At 37.5% G+C, this 18,892-nt stretch overlaps 1 protein-coding gene across 1 annotated transcript; it reads left to right on the top strand.

Moving 5' to 3' along the window:
- The first annotated feature begins 16,707 nt into the window (after window positions 1-16,707).
- Window positions 16,708-17,751, top strand: LOC122004499. The gene has a single exon (XM_042559376.1). It carries the CDS (start codon window positions 16,708-16,710, stop codon window positions 17,749-17,751), a length of 1,044 nt encoding a protein of 347 aa, XP_042415310.1.
- Window positions 17,752-18,892: the final 1,141 nt, after the last annotated feature.

Here is an 18,892-nt window from a genome sequence, read left to right as displayed (position 1 = left end):
CAGAGGTTCTGGTGGTCCGGACTCAAAAGAGATGTAGCTAAATATGTCAGTACCTGCCTGACATGCCAGAGAGTCAAAGCAGAACACCAGAGACCGGGAGGAATGCTACAACCTCTTTCAATACCAGAGTGGAAGTGGGAAGACATATCCATGGACTTTATAACAAGTCTCCCAAGAACTACGAATGGATATGATGCAATATGGGTAATAGTGGATAGATTGACCAAGTCTGCCCCATTTTCTAGCCATCAAGGTGTCCCACTCTATAGAGCAGTTGGCACAGTTGTATGTTAAAGAGGTGATCAGACTTCATGGAGTTCCCAAATCTATTGTGTCTGATAGAGATGAGCGCTTCACCTCTCACTTTTGGGAGTGTGTTCAGACTGCATTGGGCACCAAACTCAAGTTCAGCACAGCCTTCCATCCTCAGACTGATGGACAAACAGAGCGAGTAAATCAGATTCTAGAAGATATGCTTGGAGCTTGTGTACTAGATTTCAAGGGAAGTTGGTGCAAGTATCTGTGCTTAGCTGAATTTGCCTACAACAATAGTTATCAGGCCACTATCAAGATGACTCCTTATGAGGCGTTGTATGGCAGGAAATGCAGATCACCCATTTGCTGGCAAGAAGCAAGTGAGAGAAAAGAAATGGAAGTAGAGCTGGGCATTTAGACTGAGATGATAAATGAGACCACTCAGGCTATCCAGAAGATCAGACAGAAGATTGAGACTGCCCAGAGTAGGCAGAAAAGTTATGCTGACACACGCCGTAGGCCACTTGAGTTCCAAGTAGGGGATTCAGTTTTTCTCAAAGTCGCTCCTATGAAGGGAGTGATGAGATTTGGCAAGAAGGGCAAATTAAGTCCTCGCTATGTAGGACCTTACCTGATCACAGAAAGGATTGGGAAAGTTGCTTACAAGCTAGATTTACCACATGACATGTCAGTAATACATAATGTATTTCATGACTCCATGCTAAAGAAGTGTCTCCATGACCCGAGCCAAGTGATTCAGCCTCAGACAGTGCAGATCCAAGAGGATCTTAGCTACGAGAGCAGACCTACACATATAGTGGACAGAGCAGTCAAGAGATTAAGAAGCAAAGAAGTACCACTAGTGAAGGTCGTCTGGCAGAACCAGAAGCACGAGAAAGTCACTTGGGAGCCGGAGGATAGTATGAGACAGAAAGATCCAGAACTATTCTAAGTTCGAGGACGAACTTTTTATAAGGTATGGGGAATTGTAACGACCCAATTTTCCCTATTTTGAGTTCTAAATATTCTTAAAAATATTTGGAAATGCTTTTAAAATATTCTAGAGATTTTTAGGAATTTTTAGAGTATTTTTATGTAATTTTTGGAGTCCGTTTGGTATGTTTACAAAAAGAAAGAAAGTTTGACAAAAAATATAAATTTATAGAAGTTGGGTTTCGAACCCACAACCTCGGACTGACCCAAGCAAAACCGGCCCAACCAGCTGAGCTACACGATTTTGTTAACTTTATATGGAGAGAATTTAGTTTATAGCATAGTTTCGATTAAACCCTAGTATAAGAAAGGAGATTTAGGTTTTATTTTGGGAAAATCAGAATTTTCTCTCAAAATCTTCTCCTTCTCTTCTCTGGTGCGCGACGGCGCCGACTCACGGGAGGAAACAAAGGAGGACCTAGGGCTTGATCTCCGGCGCCGGCGAAGGGTTTTTTTTTCCGGCCGGTCTTCACACCGCCGAGCTCCCCTCGACGAGGAGCACACGTAGGCGGACGAAGAGGAGCCGGAAGACTTAAGTTGACCGAAACCCTAGAGCTTTTCTTCTTCCTTTCGGTTGTAAGTCCAAGAACAACAAGGTGAGTGTTTCTCACCTGCAGTAGGAGTAGCTCTCGGATTCTTGTTTTCCTTGATTTTCAAGCATGTTGTAAAATTTGATGCTAAGGATTTGGTTCTTCTTCCTTGTTTTCGGAACATAGTGTACAGAATTTAGTTGCTAGGGATTGAGCCCTCTTTCTTTGTTTTTGGAACATATGAAATCAAGATGAGTGGTTAGACTTTGAGTTAAGTACATATGAAGTTTTATAAAAGAAGGGATCGGAGCATTTGTTTTTTATGAACAGGTAACAAGTCTATAGATCAAGCAAAATCTGATAGGAAAGGTACGTACTATAACAAGAAGGAGAACATGTTGTGCAGATTTGTTTTTTTTGTTGCTGTATAGAGTTTCCTTTGGTGGTGCAGCGTTGACTTCTTTGTTTTGGTTTTCCTTAGCTATTGTGAGCATATGCAGATTTTCACATGCTATTGGTTTTAAGTGGGGCATGTAGTTTAGTTTCGTGGTGTAGCTCCTCAGATTTTAGATTTTTAGTTTGCTGCAATAAAAAAAAAAAAGAACATCCCTTATAGTTATTTTTTCAAACATAGACTTCTTTGTTACCTTAATGGGCAGATCAGATTATATAGAGTCTTGAAAGTTTTCCATTTCCGAAGTTGGTCAGACCTGCCAATGCATATGCCAGCTTGATTGATCTAAAGACTAGTCCTGTACTTGTTAACTTTCTGTGGATTGTCACAAAGATATCGCGGTTATGTTTTGTAACAATAGAACATCAGAGCAGAAAAACAAAAATAAGGAAAACAAGATTTACATCATTTTTATAGAAGGATTTAGTTGACGGTGAGTTTTCTTTGGAGGTTTGAGTTTGGATTTGCGCTTTGGTTGTTTCTGCTGCCGTGAACCACAAAGGGAGGAAGAAGATGATTAATCGAGTCTGTGAATTATTTTCTTCAGACTTTGTATTGGAAATTCGGATAGATTTCTGATGTAGACTTTTCTAATTGGGATCCACCAATTGTAGTGCAGATTTTATGAAGTTTAGAATGCAGATTTCATTAAGTTTACAAGTGCAAAATTTTATTAGGCTTTCAAGTGCAGAAGTTAGTTAGTGTAGTGAGCAGATTTGATTAAGCTTAGTATGCAGATTTTAGATAAGCTTAATATGCAGATTTTAGTTAAGTTTAGTATGCAGATTTTGTTAAGCTAGTATGCAGATTTCTGTTAAGCTATTATGGAGATTTTTATTAAGCTAGTATGCAGATTTCTGTTAAGCATTAGTGCAGATTTTTGATAAGTATTGTATGTGTAGATTTCTTTTGTATTCTATGCATGATTATGTGTTACATAGTTAGTTTCATTTATAGATGCATACGAAAGATACCCTAACACTATTTTGGGTTTAAGGAAAGTATAAGAAAGATAAAGAAAAGTATAAGGAAGATAAAGAAAGGAAAGAAAAAGGCCAAGGCCTTAAGTAGATCCCAAAGTCAAGACTTTAGGGATTTTGACACACGAGGTGCTTATTAAAATGCCAAGGCATTTAAAGAAGAAGTAAATAAGATAATAAGTATTTTACTTTTAAAGGGCATGTACCGGACACAAGGTCCAAGGGATGGGCTCCAAGTTGCCCCTAGGCAGAAGGCCTAGAAGTATCTTAGTAGTTTCGGGATTAGCTACCTCGATTCTTATTAAGAATGCGCGCAAAGTGGTACAATGCCGGGCCCAAGAGAAGTTGATTATTATTTTAAAGTATTAAAGTATAAGTTTTGAAACAAATGAAACAAGCTTCAAATATGTTTAGGATTAGAAAGTTTAGTTTCTTGTTATTTGAAGCATGCAGTAGTAGTTTCAATTGTTTCCTTGCTACTAAATTATTCAGCATGTTTAGCTTTACATGTTTAGTAGTTTTACATGTTTAGTAGCTTTACAGGTTTAGTAGCTTTACATGTTTAGTATTTCAGTTAGTATGATTCCTTTATTGGATTATGAGCATGATTAGCTATACATGTTAGCTTTTCTATTAGTTGATTTCTTTGCTATTTATGAGCATGAGTAGCTTTACATGTTAGCATTCAGTTTTAGTATGTTTTTATTTGTATACATGCATATCGAGTTTTTGTGAGTAGATAGCGCTCACTAAGCTTTATGCTTATAGACTGCATTTCCTCCTACTGCAGATAAAGGAAAAGCTAAGGTATGAAAGGAAGGCAACAAGGTGGTGGTGATGAAGGTGTGTGATGGTTGGACTATGGAGAGATCCAGAATGAGCTGGCAAATTGCCAAGACTTTTCTGTTTAGTTATTTTACTTCTCTTTTAATGCTATGATGAAGTTGAGATTGTAATTGAGTCTATTCCGCACTTGTAGCTTGTTATGTCTTATCGTTGGAGTTCTATCTGTTTACTATTGCTAGAATAGTTTCCTTTCAGTTATTGTGACATTATTACTGCGTGGTTGTGAACTATATATACCAGCCGCATGTGGCTGATGGTTTATTATTTGTTTGTATTGTTGATTTGGTCACCGGTACAAGGGAGATTCTGCCGAAATTTTTCGGTAGGGATTTCTCATAGTTAAGTAGTGTACTGGTTAAGTAGAGTTAGTAGTTAAGTAACGGTCACTCTTAGAGAGTAGTAGTAGTAGTAAGAAGGGTGGTCGTTACATCTGGATACTCACATACTACTCGAACGTTTTCCTGCTTGGGTCTTTCTTGTTCTTCTGTGCTCGGTCCTCAATACGAACGTACGGGGACGTTCTCTTCTTGACATCTAGTTATGCAGAGAAAAATGCTTGATATCTTCTCTATCCTTTCTAGACATACTTATGTATATGAATATAAGAGAAACAAAACTTCTATCTTACTAAAGCGCATATAAGCAATTACTCCATACTGCAAATAATAAAGAAAGCATAAAAGGAAAAACTTAAATACTTTCTTACTTGAAGACGACAAGGTTGATGTTGATGCGTGTGTGATGCTGGAGAATGAGACTTTGCTCTGATACCAACTGTAACGACCCACATTCCTTACTACCCTCTAAGGTGACCGTTACTTAACTATTAACTCTACTCACTAGTGTTACTTATGCTAATATTAGCAACATTTAAATTTGTCACGCCCCAGAGAAGTTCCTACCGAAAAATATCGGCAGAGTCTCCCCTGTACCGGTGACAATAATCATCAATACATGCAAAATAAACCATCAGCCATATGCGGCTGGTATATATACTTCAGAACCACGCAGTAATAAGACACAACAACTTAAAAGAAAAACTATTCTAGCAATAGCAAATGAATAAATCTCCAACAGTGGGAAACAACCAAACTAACAATGCGGAATAGACTCAATTAGCAACATAAGAAAAAGGAAACAACTCTTTAACAATCTTAACTTCTCTAATAACATTAAAGAAGGACTCTAAACAACTTCTTAGCCAAGTCCCGAGGCTTCCATAGTTCAACATCACACACCATCCCCACCATCTTGTCGCCTTCTTCCTTATACTTTAGCTTTTCCTTTATCTGCAGTAGGAGGAATGCAAACTATAAGCCAATACTTAGTAAGCGTTATCTAACTCACAAAACTCGAAAGAGCATATAATATGAAGAATGCTAAAACTGAAATGCTAAACAGAAAAGCTACTCATGCTCAACTAATAGCAAAACTCTGAAAATAATCTGCCTACTCATGATACACAAGAATAAAGCTGCATGCTGAAAGGTAAAGCTAATCATTCTCAATAAACTAATCAGGCTAAAATGCTAAGCATGTAAAGCTACTCATGCTCCTCTAATAGAAAATGAATCAAACATACTGAAATGCTAAACATATAAAGCTACTCATGCTCTTCTAATAGTAAATAACAGTAAGCTAATCTAAATAATATGCTAGCACAAAAGAAAGCTAAACTTACTGATTTTAAAACAAAGTGAAACTTATTTCATTTGTTCTAAACTTATTCTTTTATCTCACTTGTTTAAAACTTATTCTTTTATACTTATGTGAAACTTATTTTACTTGTTCAAAAACTTATACTTATAATACTTCAAAATAGTAATCAACTTCTCTTGGGCCCAGGCGTAGTACCAAAGCGCGCTCCCTAATAGAGACTGGGTAGTGAGCCACCAGTTCTACGAGGGTAAAGACCTCGGTCTTACCAGGGCCAAGACCTCAGAATTGGTCACCTGGATTTGTTTAACGACAACCTCGGAAGTCGGGTACTAGCCTCTTCAAAGTAAAATATCTTAATTACTTCTTCTTTAAATGTCTTGACATTTTAACAAGCACCTTGTGTGCCAAAATCCCTAAAGTCTTGACTTTGGGATGTACTTAAGGCCTTGGCCTTTTTCTTTCTTTTCTTTATCTTTCTTATACATGTTATCTTAATATTCTTATAATAAAATGCCTTGGCATTTCTTTGAGCACTTGGTGTGCTACTGATCCCAATTCTTAAACTTAGGGATCCTATTAAGACCTTGGTCTCTCTTTCTTATAACTACTTATAAACCTCTAAGGATTTAATAGAACTCTTATTTTTTTCCACTTACATGCATATCCTAGAGTTTTTATAGAGCAACAGGATTCTTTAAGCATATATCAACAGAATAAATCAAAGGAAAGAAAACCTAACTTCTTTAAGCATGCTACAATAGATATAAATCAAAGGAAAACTGAATCTGACTTCTTTAAGTATGCTACAACAAAATTAAATAAAGGAAACCACATCTGAATTCCTCAAGCATGCCATGTCAGAATTAAAACAAAGGGAAGCAAAAATCTAAATTCTTTAAGCATGCTTCAAAATAAGAAACAAAGAATCTACACTGCTAAAGGAGATAAACTGCAGTGCTACAAAATGCAAAAATCTGCACAACTACAAAAGGTAAAAATCTGAAATGCTAAACTACAATGCTAACAATTAATGTACATACTATACTTATTCCTTAAAGCCATTCACACCAACCAAACCAGTACTGAGCATGGAAGAAAGGGGTCTAACAGCAATCTAATCCACATTGCACTAAATCTACAAAGCCAGCACTGAACACAATCTTTTCATTGCTAATCTACACAACTTAAAAGAAAACTAAAACTGCAGTTAGGGAATAAGTGATAAAAAGGGCTAACAACATACCAATGAATTGATAACAAATCAAAACTGCACTGTAATAACTGTTCCTCCTGCTATGTGCCACGGCAACAAAAGAAAACACAAGATTGCTAGCTTCCCTTCAACCCGAACATGCTCATCAAGTCACAACCAACAAATCTAATGAAAATTGCTACTGTAACCTCAAAACCATACTTGTTCTACATGCTATGTGCCACGACAACAAAAGAAAACCCAAAACCCGATCATTCTGCATACCCAATGTCACGGCAAGGAAAAACTAAGCTCAATCATAACTATTCTACAGTAATCCTCTAAACCATAAACCTACATGCTTAATCTAGTTACTTTCTTCCCTTAAGATCCACGGCAGAATTGTCAAAACCAAAAATCTTACAACATGCTTCGAATTCAAGGGAAACAAGGAAACATCCAAACAAAATCCAAAAACTACTCCTATCGCAGGTGAGAAGCTACTTACAGCGTGTTCTTGGATTCAAACCGAGAAGAAAGGAAGGTTCTAGAGTTCGGAGACTTGCAACTCTCGGCCTCTTCTTGTGCCCGCGCATTCACCTTGCCAAGAGGAGCTCAGATCTGTGAAGAACCCGCGGAGAAGGGTGCTCCCCGGCCGCCGGAGTCGCCTAGGTTCTTGCTGCGTTTCCACCCGAGACCAGAAGCGCCGACGCACGCGTGAGGAGGAAGAAAAGGAATTAGGGTTCGAAAAAGAAATTAAGCCCTTTTTAAACTATTCGGTTTCTTCGGTTCCAATTATAACATATATATATTTCGCTCCATATTCGTTCAAAAAACGCTTGTAGAACTGTTGGTTAGCTGCGTTTTGATTAAAGTTGGGTTCGGCCGGAGGTCTCAGGTTCGAATCTCAGCTTGGACATTTTTTTGTTGAAACTCCTTTCGTTTAGTAAAAATACCAAACGACATCCAAAAATTACATAAACATACTCTAAAAATTTCTAAAAATCTCTAGAATATTTCTATAGCATTTTAAAATATTTTTAAATTATTTTTTGGACTCAAAATGAGGAAATTTGGGTTGTTAAATACCTTCACTTACTTGTCAAACGTCCGGTCAGCCCTTCGACCTGTCTTGGGTTCATGCCAGCTATCTGGTTAGCTCATCGACCTAGCTGGACTTCGTGTCAAACGTCCGGTTAGCTCGTCGACCCATTTGGACTTCGTGCCAGCTATCCGGTCGGCTCGTTGATCTAGCTGGGCTTCGTGCCAAACATCAAGTCCGCCCGTCGACCTGTTTAGGCTTCTCCTACACACTCTATCAGAGTGTTAGATAACGATGAAACTAACTTAACCTATTTTGTCATTCATCAAAACTTGAGTTAGACTGCTAGTGCTAACCGCACCAACAATCTACCCCTTTTTGATGAAATAATAACCTGGTTAAGTTAGTGAAAAATATGCAAGTAAAAACAAGTATAAGGTTGTTAAGTTAGCTTTTAAATTTTGTTGTTTTTGGTGTTTGTTTAACTAACTTAACCCACCTTAACTAACTTAAACAGCCTAACCCTCCTCCTTTGACATTTATCAAAAAAAAAAAAATAGACCAGTAAGGTAACTTGTAAAAAAAATGCAAGGTAAAAAATTTAGAAATGTAAGTCAGATTTTCTTAGGGGAGTTTAAGCTAAAAACATAGACAAATAATTTAAGCTTTAAACTTATATCTTTTTCAAAAAGTAACTATGTTTAGCTTTTAGAAAGATAGTTGTAGTCTTAACTTAATCTTTCGAAAAGAGTCATGATTTGCATAGATAGTAAAAAATATTAGGGTTAAGTTCAATTTACAAATCAAGGTTTTAAAACTAAATAAAATCAAGTTTGAGTTTGTAAAACTTAACGAAGTAAAACTTATTTTTAGATCTGACTTTTGTATAAATTTCCAAAAACACATTTTGAAACCCAAGTAGAATTCAAATACCATAATTTTTAAAATAAAGAATCCAATTTTCAAAACCAACTTTTTTACCTAAGTTTGGAGGGTTTAAATCAAAAACAAAGTTTAGAAGTTGTCATTTTCAAAATTAAATTTGAAAAGTCTAAAATTTGAAAAGAAAAGCTAATTTTAAAAATTGACTTTAACTTTCAAAACTTAATTTTAAAAAATCCAAAGAAAAAACACTTAGTTTTGACTTGATTTAAAAATAGGTATTTTTTAAAAATTAATTTCAAAATAAGTGTAAAAATAATTAACCTCCCCCTGAATTTGATATTTCCTTAATTTATTACTTTCCCTTAATTTACCTTTCCCTGAGTTTATTACTCCCCCTGAATTTATTACTCCCCTTTAATTTAACAATAAGGTTTGGGTATGTTAACTTTAACACATTTTTGTGCCTAAGTGTTTTAGGGGATTTAGTAATACTTATATTATTTATATAATTATTTCTATATCCTTGGTATAATTGTTCATTTAAGTGTAATTAATCAATTATTCTAAAAATAATTGACTTTAGATTCAGGTGTAATAAGTTAAACTTTAGTTTAAGGTTAAATAAGATAAGTTGTTATTAATTCAATAATAGTTAATCAATAATTTATTGGTTAACTTTTACTTGATTCAATAATTTAATACTTATTTAGTTAAAATAATTTAAATTTCATATTAATTGATTGAGTTGATTAATGAAAGTGTTCATTATAATTTAACTTTTTATTTACTTCATTTTAAGTAAAATTAACTTAGTTTAAGGTTAGTAGTAATTTGAATTTAAATTTATTAAAGTTATTAAACAAAGTTAAGTAAGGTTCAATTTAAGTCAATCTTTAATTATGTTTTAATTAAAATAGTTAAAAATTTTATTAATATTTTAATGTAAAGTCAAGGTTAATTATAAAAGATTTAGAGTGAATTTAATGTTTTTAATTAGGCTAAATCTGGCTCCTAATCAAGTCAACCTTAGATCTCAAAAAAGATTAGACTTAAACAATTAAGTTTTAGTTAATTACTTATTAATTACTTAATCAAGCTTAAATTTTAAATTTTGAGTGATTTAATCATTTTATAAAATATCTAACTTTTAAATTATTATTATTATTATTTTAAAAAAGGAAAATAATTTTAAAGAAATTTAAGATGATTTAAAGTAATTTTAAAAATAATAAAAGGATTTAAGTTTAATTTTAATTTTAAATCATAAATTAAGTTTAAATTTTAAGTTTTAAATTAGGTATATATATTTATAATTTAAGTTTTAAATTTAAATTTAAATTTATTTTTTATTTAACTTAAGTTTCTTAATTTTAAAATGATCTTTAATGTTTTTTTTAAAAAAATTTAAGAGAATTTTTTTTTAAGTTTTTAAAAGAAAAATAATTTTTAAAAATAATTTTTAAAATAATTAAAAAATTTATCAGAATTTTTAAAATAATTTTTAAGAGTTTTCAAATAATTTTTAAAGTTTTTTAATTAATTTTTGAGATAATTTTAAAATTAATTTTTTAAAAAAAAGTATTTTTAAAGTCATTTTAATTTACTTTAAATTAATTTTAATTAGACTTTAATTTTTTACTTTTGATTTTAATTAGATTTAATTTAATATGATTTAGTTCAATTCGTTTGATTTGTAACAACCCAAATTTCCTCATTACGAGTTATAATATAGCTTAAAAATAATTAGAAATGTTTTAAAAATATTCTAGAGATTTTAATAAATTTTTAGAGTATTTTTATACAATTTTTGGAGTTCGTTTGGTATTTTTACCAAAAGAAAGAAATTTCAAAAAATAAAGAGGTTCGGCCGAGGTTCAAACCCGCGACCTCCGACCCGATCCGAGACTTAAGCGAAGCGTGATGACCAAGAACCCAGCAGGGCCGTGCTGATAAAAGAGATAGCGAAAATAATTTTAGTAGTAGTTGATAACGGAAATATTTAGGTATTAAAGGGAAATAAGAGAGGAACCTAGGAATTTTTCCCGTGCCCTAAACTCTTTCCCCTTTCTCTGGCGTGCGATGACCGTTTGGGTGAAAACAGAGAAGAGAATCTAGGGCTTCTCTCCGACGAGCTGTCTAGGGTGATTTCCGAGAGGTTTCTTCACCATCACGATCCTCTCGGCGAGGAGAATCTGTGGGCACAAAGAAGGGGTCGGAACTTGCAAATCTTCGAAACCCTAGAAGCTTCTTTAGGTTGTGAGTCCAAGGATGCAGAGGCAAGTGCTATCACCTGCGGTAAGAGTAGTTCCGAGGTTTCTTTTCTTGCTGCTGCCAAGGTTGTGTAGCCGTGGAACCCTAGCATGCATGTGTGATTGTTTTTTTTGCAAATGCTATAATCCGAACTCTAGTTTGTTTGTGCTTATGGATTTAGTATTCAGTTTAAGTCTTGTTGTCGATTTGCTTAGTATGAATGACCTTCTTTGGCTTTCAGATTTTGTTGGCTTTCAGATTTTGTTGTAAAGAGTTGTGTTTGCTAGGGATTTTAGAGTAGATCCGGGGTTTGTTTTCTCCTTGCGTTTCTGTTGTAGCATACTGAAGAATTTTTGTGGTTCTGTAAAGATATGAGTTTTGGCATGTAGTTTCCTTCATGCTGTTACCTTAAAGGTTTGGATTAATGGTTTGGATTCTGTTACCTTAATGCTTGCTTCCTTACTATTTGATTGGAGCTGCTGTGAAGTTCGGTTATTATGATCATGCAGTTTAGTTCCTTCCTTACCGTTTGATTTGGAGTTGCTATATAGTTTGTTTATGCTATGAAGTGGGCATGAACAACCCTTACTGTTGGTTTCGGTTGTGCTATACAATGAACAAGAATAGCCCATTAATCCTATACCAGCATTAGAGCTTATAGTGAAGATTTTTTTGTTAAGCTTATAGTACAGAATTTTGATTAGCATAGTATGCTAAATTTTGTTAGATTAGTATGCAGAATTTTGATTAGCATAGTATGCAGAATTTTGTTAGCTTAGTATGCAGAATTTTGATTAGCATAGTATGCAGAATTTTGTTAGCAAAGTATGCAGAATTTTGATTAGCATAGTATGCGGTTTTCTTTTGTTAAGCTTTGTATACAGATTTTTGTTAAAGCTTTGTATGCAGATTTTTGTTTAAGCATTAGAATTTGTTTAAACATTTCAGTTTTTAAAGAAGCATTCTTTTATTAGAAGTATTAACAAGTATAAGTATTTTATTTGAGAAGGCTAGTACCCGACTTCCGAGGTTGTCGTTAAACAAATCCAGGCGACCGTATCCGAGGTCTCTACCCTGGTAAGACCAAGGTATTTACCCTCATAGGACTGGTGGCTCGCTACCTCAGTTTCTATTAGGGAGCGCGCATTGGTACAAAGCCCGGGCTCAAAAGATTATTATTTTGAAGTATAAAAGTATAAGATTTTAAACAAGTGAAATAAGCTTCAAATAAGTTTAAAATTCAGCAAGTTTAGTTTGCTTTATGCTAGCATGTTATTTAGAATTTTCTTGCTGTTATTTGCTAATAGATGAGCAACTTTACATGTTTAGTATTTCAGTATGTTCACATGCATATTCGAGTTTTGTGAGTTAGATAGCGCTTACTAAGCAATTTTACTTATAGTTGCATTTTCCTCTTACTGCAGATAAAGGAAATGAAAAGTTATAGCAAAGGAAGGCGACAAGGAGGTGCGGATGGATATGTGATGTTTTGGACTATAGAAGCCTTGGGACTTAGCTTAGAAATTTATTAAGACTTTGTATTCAGGATGTTGGATCTATTTTTCATTTATGTTGCTGGATTTGCTTCTTAAATATTTCATGTTTAGAACTCTTCCTTTTAATTGCTGTGCACATTAGTTCTATTTATTTGAGTTGTATTATTATTGCATGCATGTTTCATATTTGTATATATATAGTTTTATCATGTTTAGATTGATGTATAGTTTTGGTTGTGAACATATGTTTGAGTAGTATATATAGATGAGTCATATATGTTTGGAGTTTCTACTAATTGTATTCCTTAAGTTTTTGAAAGTTTAAGTTCTAATATTTATACGTGAGCAACATTAGTTAAGAAAAGGTAATAGTCCAGTAGCGCTCCTGTAAGATATGCAAATTTATTTTAGGGTTAAAGTGGAATAACCTTATGAAAACTTTAGGAAATTTTAGAAATTTTTCTAGAATTATTCGGAGGTCATATGATAAGTTTTGCGGGGTTAGGAGTGGAGGTCTGTCAGGGATACGAGTGTGAGAGCCTAATTGAGGAGGTAATTAGGGTTTATTTCCCTTAACACTAACCCTAAGCTCCTTATTAATAGGCTTCATTCCTCACCCGAACCCTAAAAACCCGACCAGACTCGTTCTCTTCCTCTTTCTCTTTTGCGCGACCTCCCCGACGCCGACGCCTGCTGCGACCATCGGCGATTTTCTTCTTCCCCTTCTCTCGGAGGCACCAGCGAGGAGTGATCTCGGAGCGGTGGGAGAGGGATACTGTTCTTCTTCCCGATCGTTCCCTCTTCTTTGGTCTCGGTGAACAACGACGACGGATCTCAATCTGGGGATCTCGCCTGCTGTCGGAAGGGGATCGAGGGCATCGGGATTTGGATCTGGCCAGCGTCGACCGATTGGGGGAGGTAACGACCATCGCTCTTCCCAATCTCCTTCTCAGTTCATCGACAAGGAACCGATCATGCCCTAGCCGTGATTTGTGGAGGTAAGCGGTTGATTTCGATTGTGGATTCAAGCTTTTGATCCTCTTCTTGGTTGATTCGGGTGTATTTTTCTAGGAACAGAGGTTGTGTGGCGATTCTAGCCACCACAGCTTGATTAGGTCGATTCCTCCACCGGATCTGTGATCATCTCTGACGATTGAAGGGGGAGAAGGTAACGAGAGCAACTGTTCTTACTAGTTTGCAGTGATGAACATATCTTCCAGTTCTTGCTATTTTCTCTTTTGATCCGATTAGAATTGTTGCATTGTGTAGTTCTATTTGTTTTTTTTTTCTTTTGGTCGATCATTGGCTGTAGTAGTTGTTATTCAATGAGTCCTGTGGATTACTTGAATTCAGATCAATGACAGAATTAACAAAGGTGGTTCTGTTTAGGTGACAACAGGTTATGTTGTGCTATTTTCTGCTAGGAGACCTGTAGGTTTTATTGATCGAGATTAGTTAATAGTGATTTGAGATGGCTATGCTGGAGGATTGGAGGTTGTCAAAGTAGATAAACCTAATCTGGAATAGATTCAGTGATGTTTGGGTTTGCCTCATGTTAGGTGTTTATGGAAGAGTCTAATGAGAATTTAATTCTTGGAGAAATTAAGCTAGGGTGAAAGTTAATCTAGCTTAATCAGTGGAGGGGGGGGGGGGGGGGAATTACAATAGCTATGGTTTCAAAGTTGGTTATTTGTTTATAGCTAATTCACCTATTTGTAGTGTATACATATAATTACATTAAATTGTATGCATGATACAGGGCCTTGATTGGCGATGTGCAGCGTGACGTGGGGTGGTTCTGTTGATACGAGATATCTGGAGGCGGGTATTTCTTCCTTATCTCCTATTAAGTTCTTTGAACTATAAAGCATGGTTATTTTCGGATGCTTAGGTTGCATTACTTTGAATCCGTATATTTGTTTTATTCCTGCTTGTCTCTTTCTATTTGAGCTTTGATATGATCTTGTTTACCTCAATACAGTCTCACCCTTGATATCGGAACTCTGTTCATGTGCATATATAGAGTTTGTGTCATAGAGTTATCTGGTTGGTACGATTAGCATGTTTATCATGCATATTGATGTTGAGTGTAGATGGGACGGGTATGTGGTATTGGGGTTGTATAGTTGGTTGACCATGTTGTGTGTTGGAGTATGTATATACGTTTGTGGTGGTTATTGGGGGTGTTGGGGTACACTATGGATGATGGTATTTATATTGTGACTATTCACATCATGTCATCATTCATTGCATACTGACGACTAATGCCTCCCTTGTGGTGAGGGGGTCGTCAGTTGTCTATAGCTGCCCATTCGACCACTTTTGGAGAGTGGTAGCTAGGAGTGGAGTTAGTCCTGTTGCGCTAGCTCAGCTGTTCGGTTATTATACTCTGTCAGCCTCGACCACTCTGGAGTAGTGGGTCTTGAGGGTACAGTAGTCAGAGGGCTTGAGTTGTGAGTGGTCAGGGACCCTTAGCTGTGTAGTTATATGACTACTTAGCTGACCGTCCGCTTCGGCCGCCTATAGCGGTGCATGTACTGGAGGCTAGTACAGTTTGTCACAGACCCAAGCCTCTCGGCCATACAGGGATCGTGGTGTCTAGAGAGGTGGCGGGGGTGACCATGGAGCATGCATCTACTTTTGCATATGATGTGCGGTGCATCTAGGGAGATATTTTCGCATACATGCCTAGTATATATTAGTTGCATGTGATTGTGTGCTGTTGCATTTGTTTGCGCTATGTTTGTTGAATTTGGGTGTCATACTGCATACATGTCATCTATTTTACATGTATATGCAGTCGTATCTATATTTGCACAGGTATCTCGAGTTGATCTGTTGCTAGTCCGGTGAGTTCCCTGATTTTGGTATCATGGTATTGATTCTAGTCGAGCATGTGCATCTACTGTGTCAGGTATGTATATGTATAGTCGTTTTATCAGTTTGTGGCTAGATGTGTTATATTTCGATGGCATGATTCTATTCTTATTATGGAGACTGTATTCCTTAGTTCCTATGTTGTGTATCTACCATGCTTTATTCTGTTCTTACCCGCTGAGTTCTTTGTACTCACCACCCCGTCTATACTGTTATGTTTTCAGGTAGTAGGTAGATTACATGGAGTTACTTGGAGTATGCTGCCAGCCGGTCCCACTTCCCGCGTTACATCCGAGGATCCTTATCGGTTTTTAGTCTTTTACTATTAGCATTTTATGTTTCATGGATTTGGTGTTGTTATATCATACTATGTCTTGATACGTGTATTATGGACTTATACCTGTGGTGTGTTTTGTGGACTTTCGATTTTGTGGGTTTCATATTTGTTTTCCGCTGTGCTTTTGATATAGCCATGTGGGCTACATATTCAACTGCGTGGTTATGATTATTTCTATACATATATATGCCAGCCACATGTGGCTGACGTATTTTGCATGTATGAGAGTTTCAGATTGTCACCGGTACAGGGGAGGTGCTGCCGAAATTTTTCGGGAGGTACTTCTCCGGGGCATGACAATTTAGTGGTATCAGAGCCAAGTTTTACGAGGCCTATTTCTTTTCGTGTTTGGATTTTTGGAGTTTTTTGTTATTTTGTGTTTTGGATTTTGAGGTTACGACGTCTATTTCTCGGGTCTTGGATTTCCGAGGATTGCGAGATTTACGAGTTTTACGAGGACTACGAAGTTTACGAGGATTTACTCTCGGGATTCGTATTTTTCCGATGTGGTATCAGAGCCAAGTTTTACGAGGCTTATTTCTTTTCGTGTTTGGATTTTTGGAGTTTTTTGTTATTTTGTGTTTTGGATTTTGAGGTTACGACGTCTATTTCTCGGGTCTTGGATTTCCGAGGATTGCGAGATTTACGAGTTTTACGAGGACTACGAAGTTTACGAGGATTTACGCTCGGGATTCGTATTTTTCCGATGTGACTGTTCGGATATTGGGACCAGGCAGCGGCAGGATATCTCCAAGCTATAGGATGTAAGTTAAATTACTGTTGTATTATATTGTTGTAGTCTTACCATGTTGTTCATATCAGGAATGAAGCATGGAGATACGACCCCTCGTCCGCGTCGTGGTTCGGGGCAACCCCGAAAACCACCTATTGAGTCAGTAGAGGCTGAGCCAATGGAGTACGAGGCGGATTCTGTTAGGGATCCTACAGAGGTTGAGATTGACAGTCATGCACAGACTCCTCAGGTTCCCACGAGAGATCCGGGTTTCCAGCCTCAGTGGGTTCCTCCTACATTACCACCCGTAGCCCCCACTCCTGTTGCTACGTCTTCGACGAAGGACAGAGCTCGGATTCCGTTACTGGCCCGATCGGTAAAATATCGTTTTACCTTATTCTATGGAGTTCCCGACCCCAGTGTTGCTCGTTCCTGGTTGGGAAATGTGGAGGATACGTTCGAGTATTTGTCATGTACCGAGGAAGAAAAAGCCGAACTAGCTGCATATCACCTCCGAGATCAGGCTGTTACTTGGTGGAAGATGCAGAAGTCCCTCTTTGGGGATCAGAGTATTACCTGGACTTTATTCCGAGACGCCTTCGAGAGACAGTATTTTCCAGCTCCTTACCGTATGGCCCGTCGACAGGAATTCTTGAGTCTTAAGCAGGGGGATAGATCGGTGATGGAGTATGAGGCAGAGTTTAACCGATTAGCTGAGTACTGCCCGCAGCTTGTTGCTCAGGACAGCGATCGGTTAGACCAGTTTATCCAGGGCCTTGCGGCGTATATTCGTATCAGGATGTCGGGTTTTACTCCCAACACTTACCGAGAGGCATTGGATAGAGCATTGATGATTGAGATGACACAGCAGCAAGTTTCTCAGGAGCGGGGAAAGGATAAACAGAAGGCTCAGGGTACAGCTCCAAATCAGAAACAACAGAACAAGGGTCAGAAAAAGCGGAAGAAATGGCAGGGATCCCAGACTGCTTTGGGGGAGTCTTATCGATCAGCGAAGACAGGACGATCATCAGCTGGTTCATCTAAATCTTTTCAGAAAGATTCATCTAGGGAGATTAGATGCTATAGATGTGGTACTGAGGGGCATGTTAGACCTAATTGCCCATTGGGCCAAGACGTATGCTATTATTGTAAGCTTCCAGGCCATGTGACTCGTGACTGCACACTGAAGACACAGATGGAGGCGACTAAGAGTACTCCATAGGGGAGTCGTACTACTCAGACGCAACAGTCGAAGAGCTCACAGAGGACACAGAGTGCTCCGTATTAGCAGCGTATGCCACCTTCTCAGGCACAGGTATATCACATCCAGGGCCATGAGCACTCAGCGGTACCAGTTGCTATACAATATGCCTCTACGGTTTCTTCACATCAGACATATCCGGCATCGCAGAACCTTATGACGATGCCTAGCTCTTGTCCAGTGATACAGCCTCAGCAGTATGCTACCACTCACCAGCCTCAGCAGTATGCTACCACTCTCTAACCTCAGCAGTGCACTACTACTCCACCAGCACCGTTTCAGCCCACTACTGGAGTATCGCCATCATGCCCTGAAGTAGGACGAGTGTATGCTATTACTCGCGTGGAGGCACAGCGGGCCAAGGGATCAGTCTTTCGGGGTATGATTTCTGTTTATTCATTTCCGGCTGAATTGTTGATTGATATTGGTAGTTCCCACTCTTTTATTTCTCGGGCATTTCTGAGTACGATTTGTAGACTACCTGTTCGTCGGACTCACTCATTGGCGGTATCTTTACCCTCGGGAGAGATACTAGATATCAGTCAAGAGATTAAAGAATGTTCGTTGGATTTCGAAAGTCAGACCCTTATGGTGGACTTGCAGGTTCTGGATATGCTTGAATTTGACATCATTTTGGATATGGAGTGGTTAGCCAGATATTATGCTACCGTAGACTACAGCGCTAGAGTGGTTACATTTAGACCTCCGGGTCTACCATCCTGGGTATTCATGGGTACCAAGGATGAGGGGATTTCTGTCATCTCAGCAATGCAAGCTCAGAGATTATTGTCTCAAGGATGTCGGGGGTATTTGTTATCCATGATTAAGATTGATCAGGACACTACCACACATCTATCTGACATTCCTATAGTTCAGAAGTACCCTGACGTATTTCCAGAAGAATTACCCGACTTGCCCCCGAAAAGGCAAGTGGAGTTCACGATTGAGTTGATCCCGGCGACAGCACCAGTGTCCAAGGCTCCGTATCGCATGGCACCTAAGGAGTTGGAGGAGCTAAAAGTACAGTTACAGGAGCTGCTGGATAGAGGGTTTATCCGTCCTAGTGTGTCTCCGTGGGGAGCTCCGGTACTCTTTATGAAGA

The sequence above is a fragment of the Zingiber officinale genome, chromosome 7B, assembly GCF_018446385.1.
Source record: "Zingiber officinale cultivar Zhangliang chromosome 7B, Zo_v1.1, whole genome shotgun sequence".
NCBI classification, from domain to species: domain Eukaryota; kingdom Viridiplantae; phylum Streptophyta; class Magnoliopsida; order Zingiberales; family Zingiberaceae; genus Zingiber; species Zingiber officinale.
Note: the sequence above shows the minus strand (reverse complement) of the source record. Positions and strands in the feature narration are given on the sequence as shown.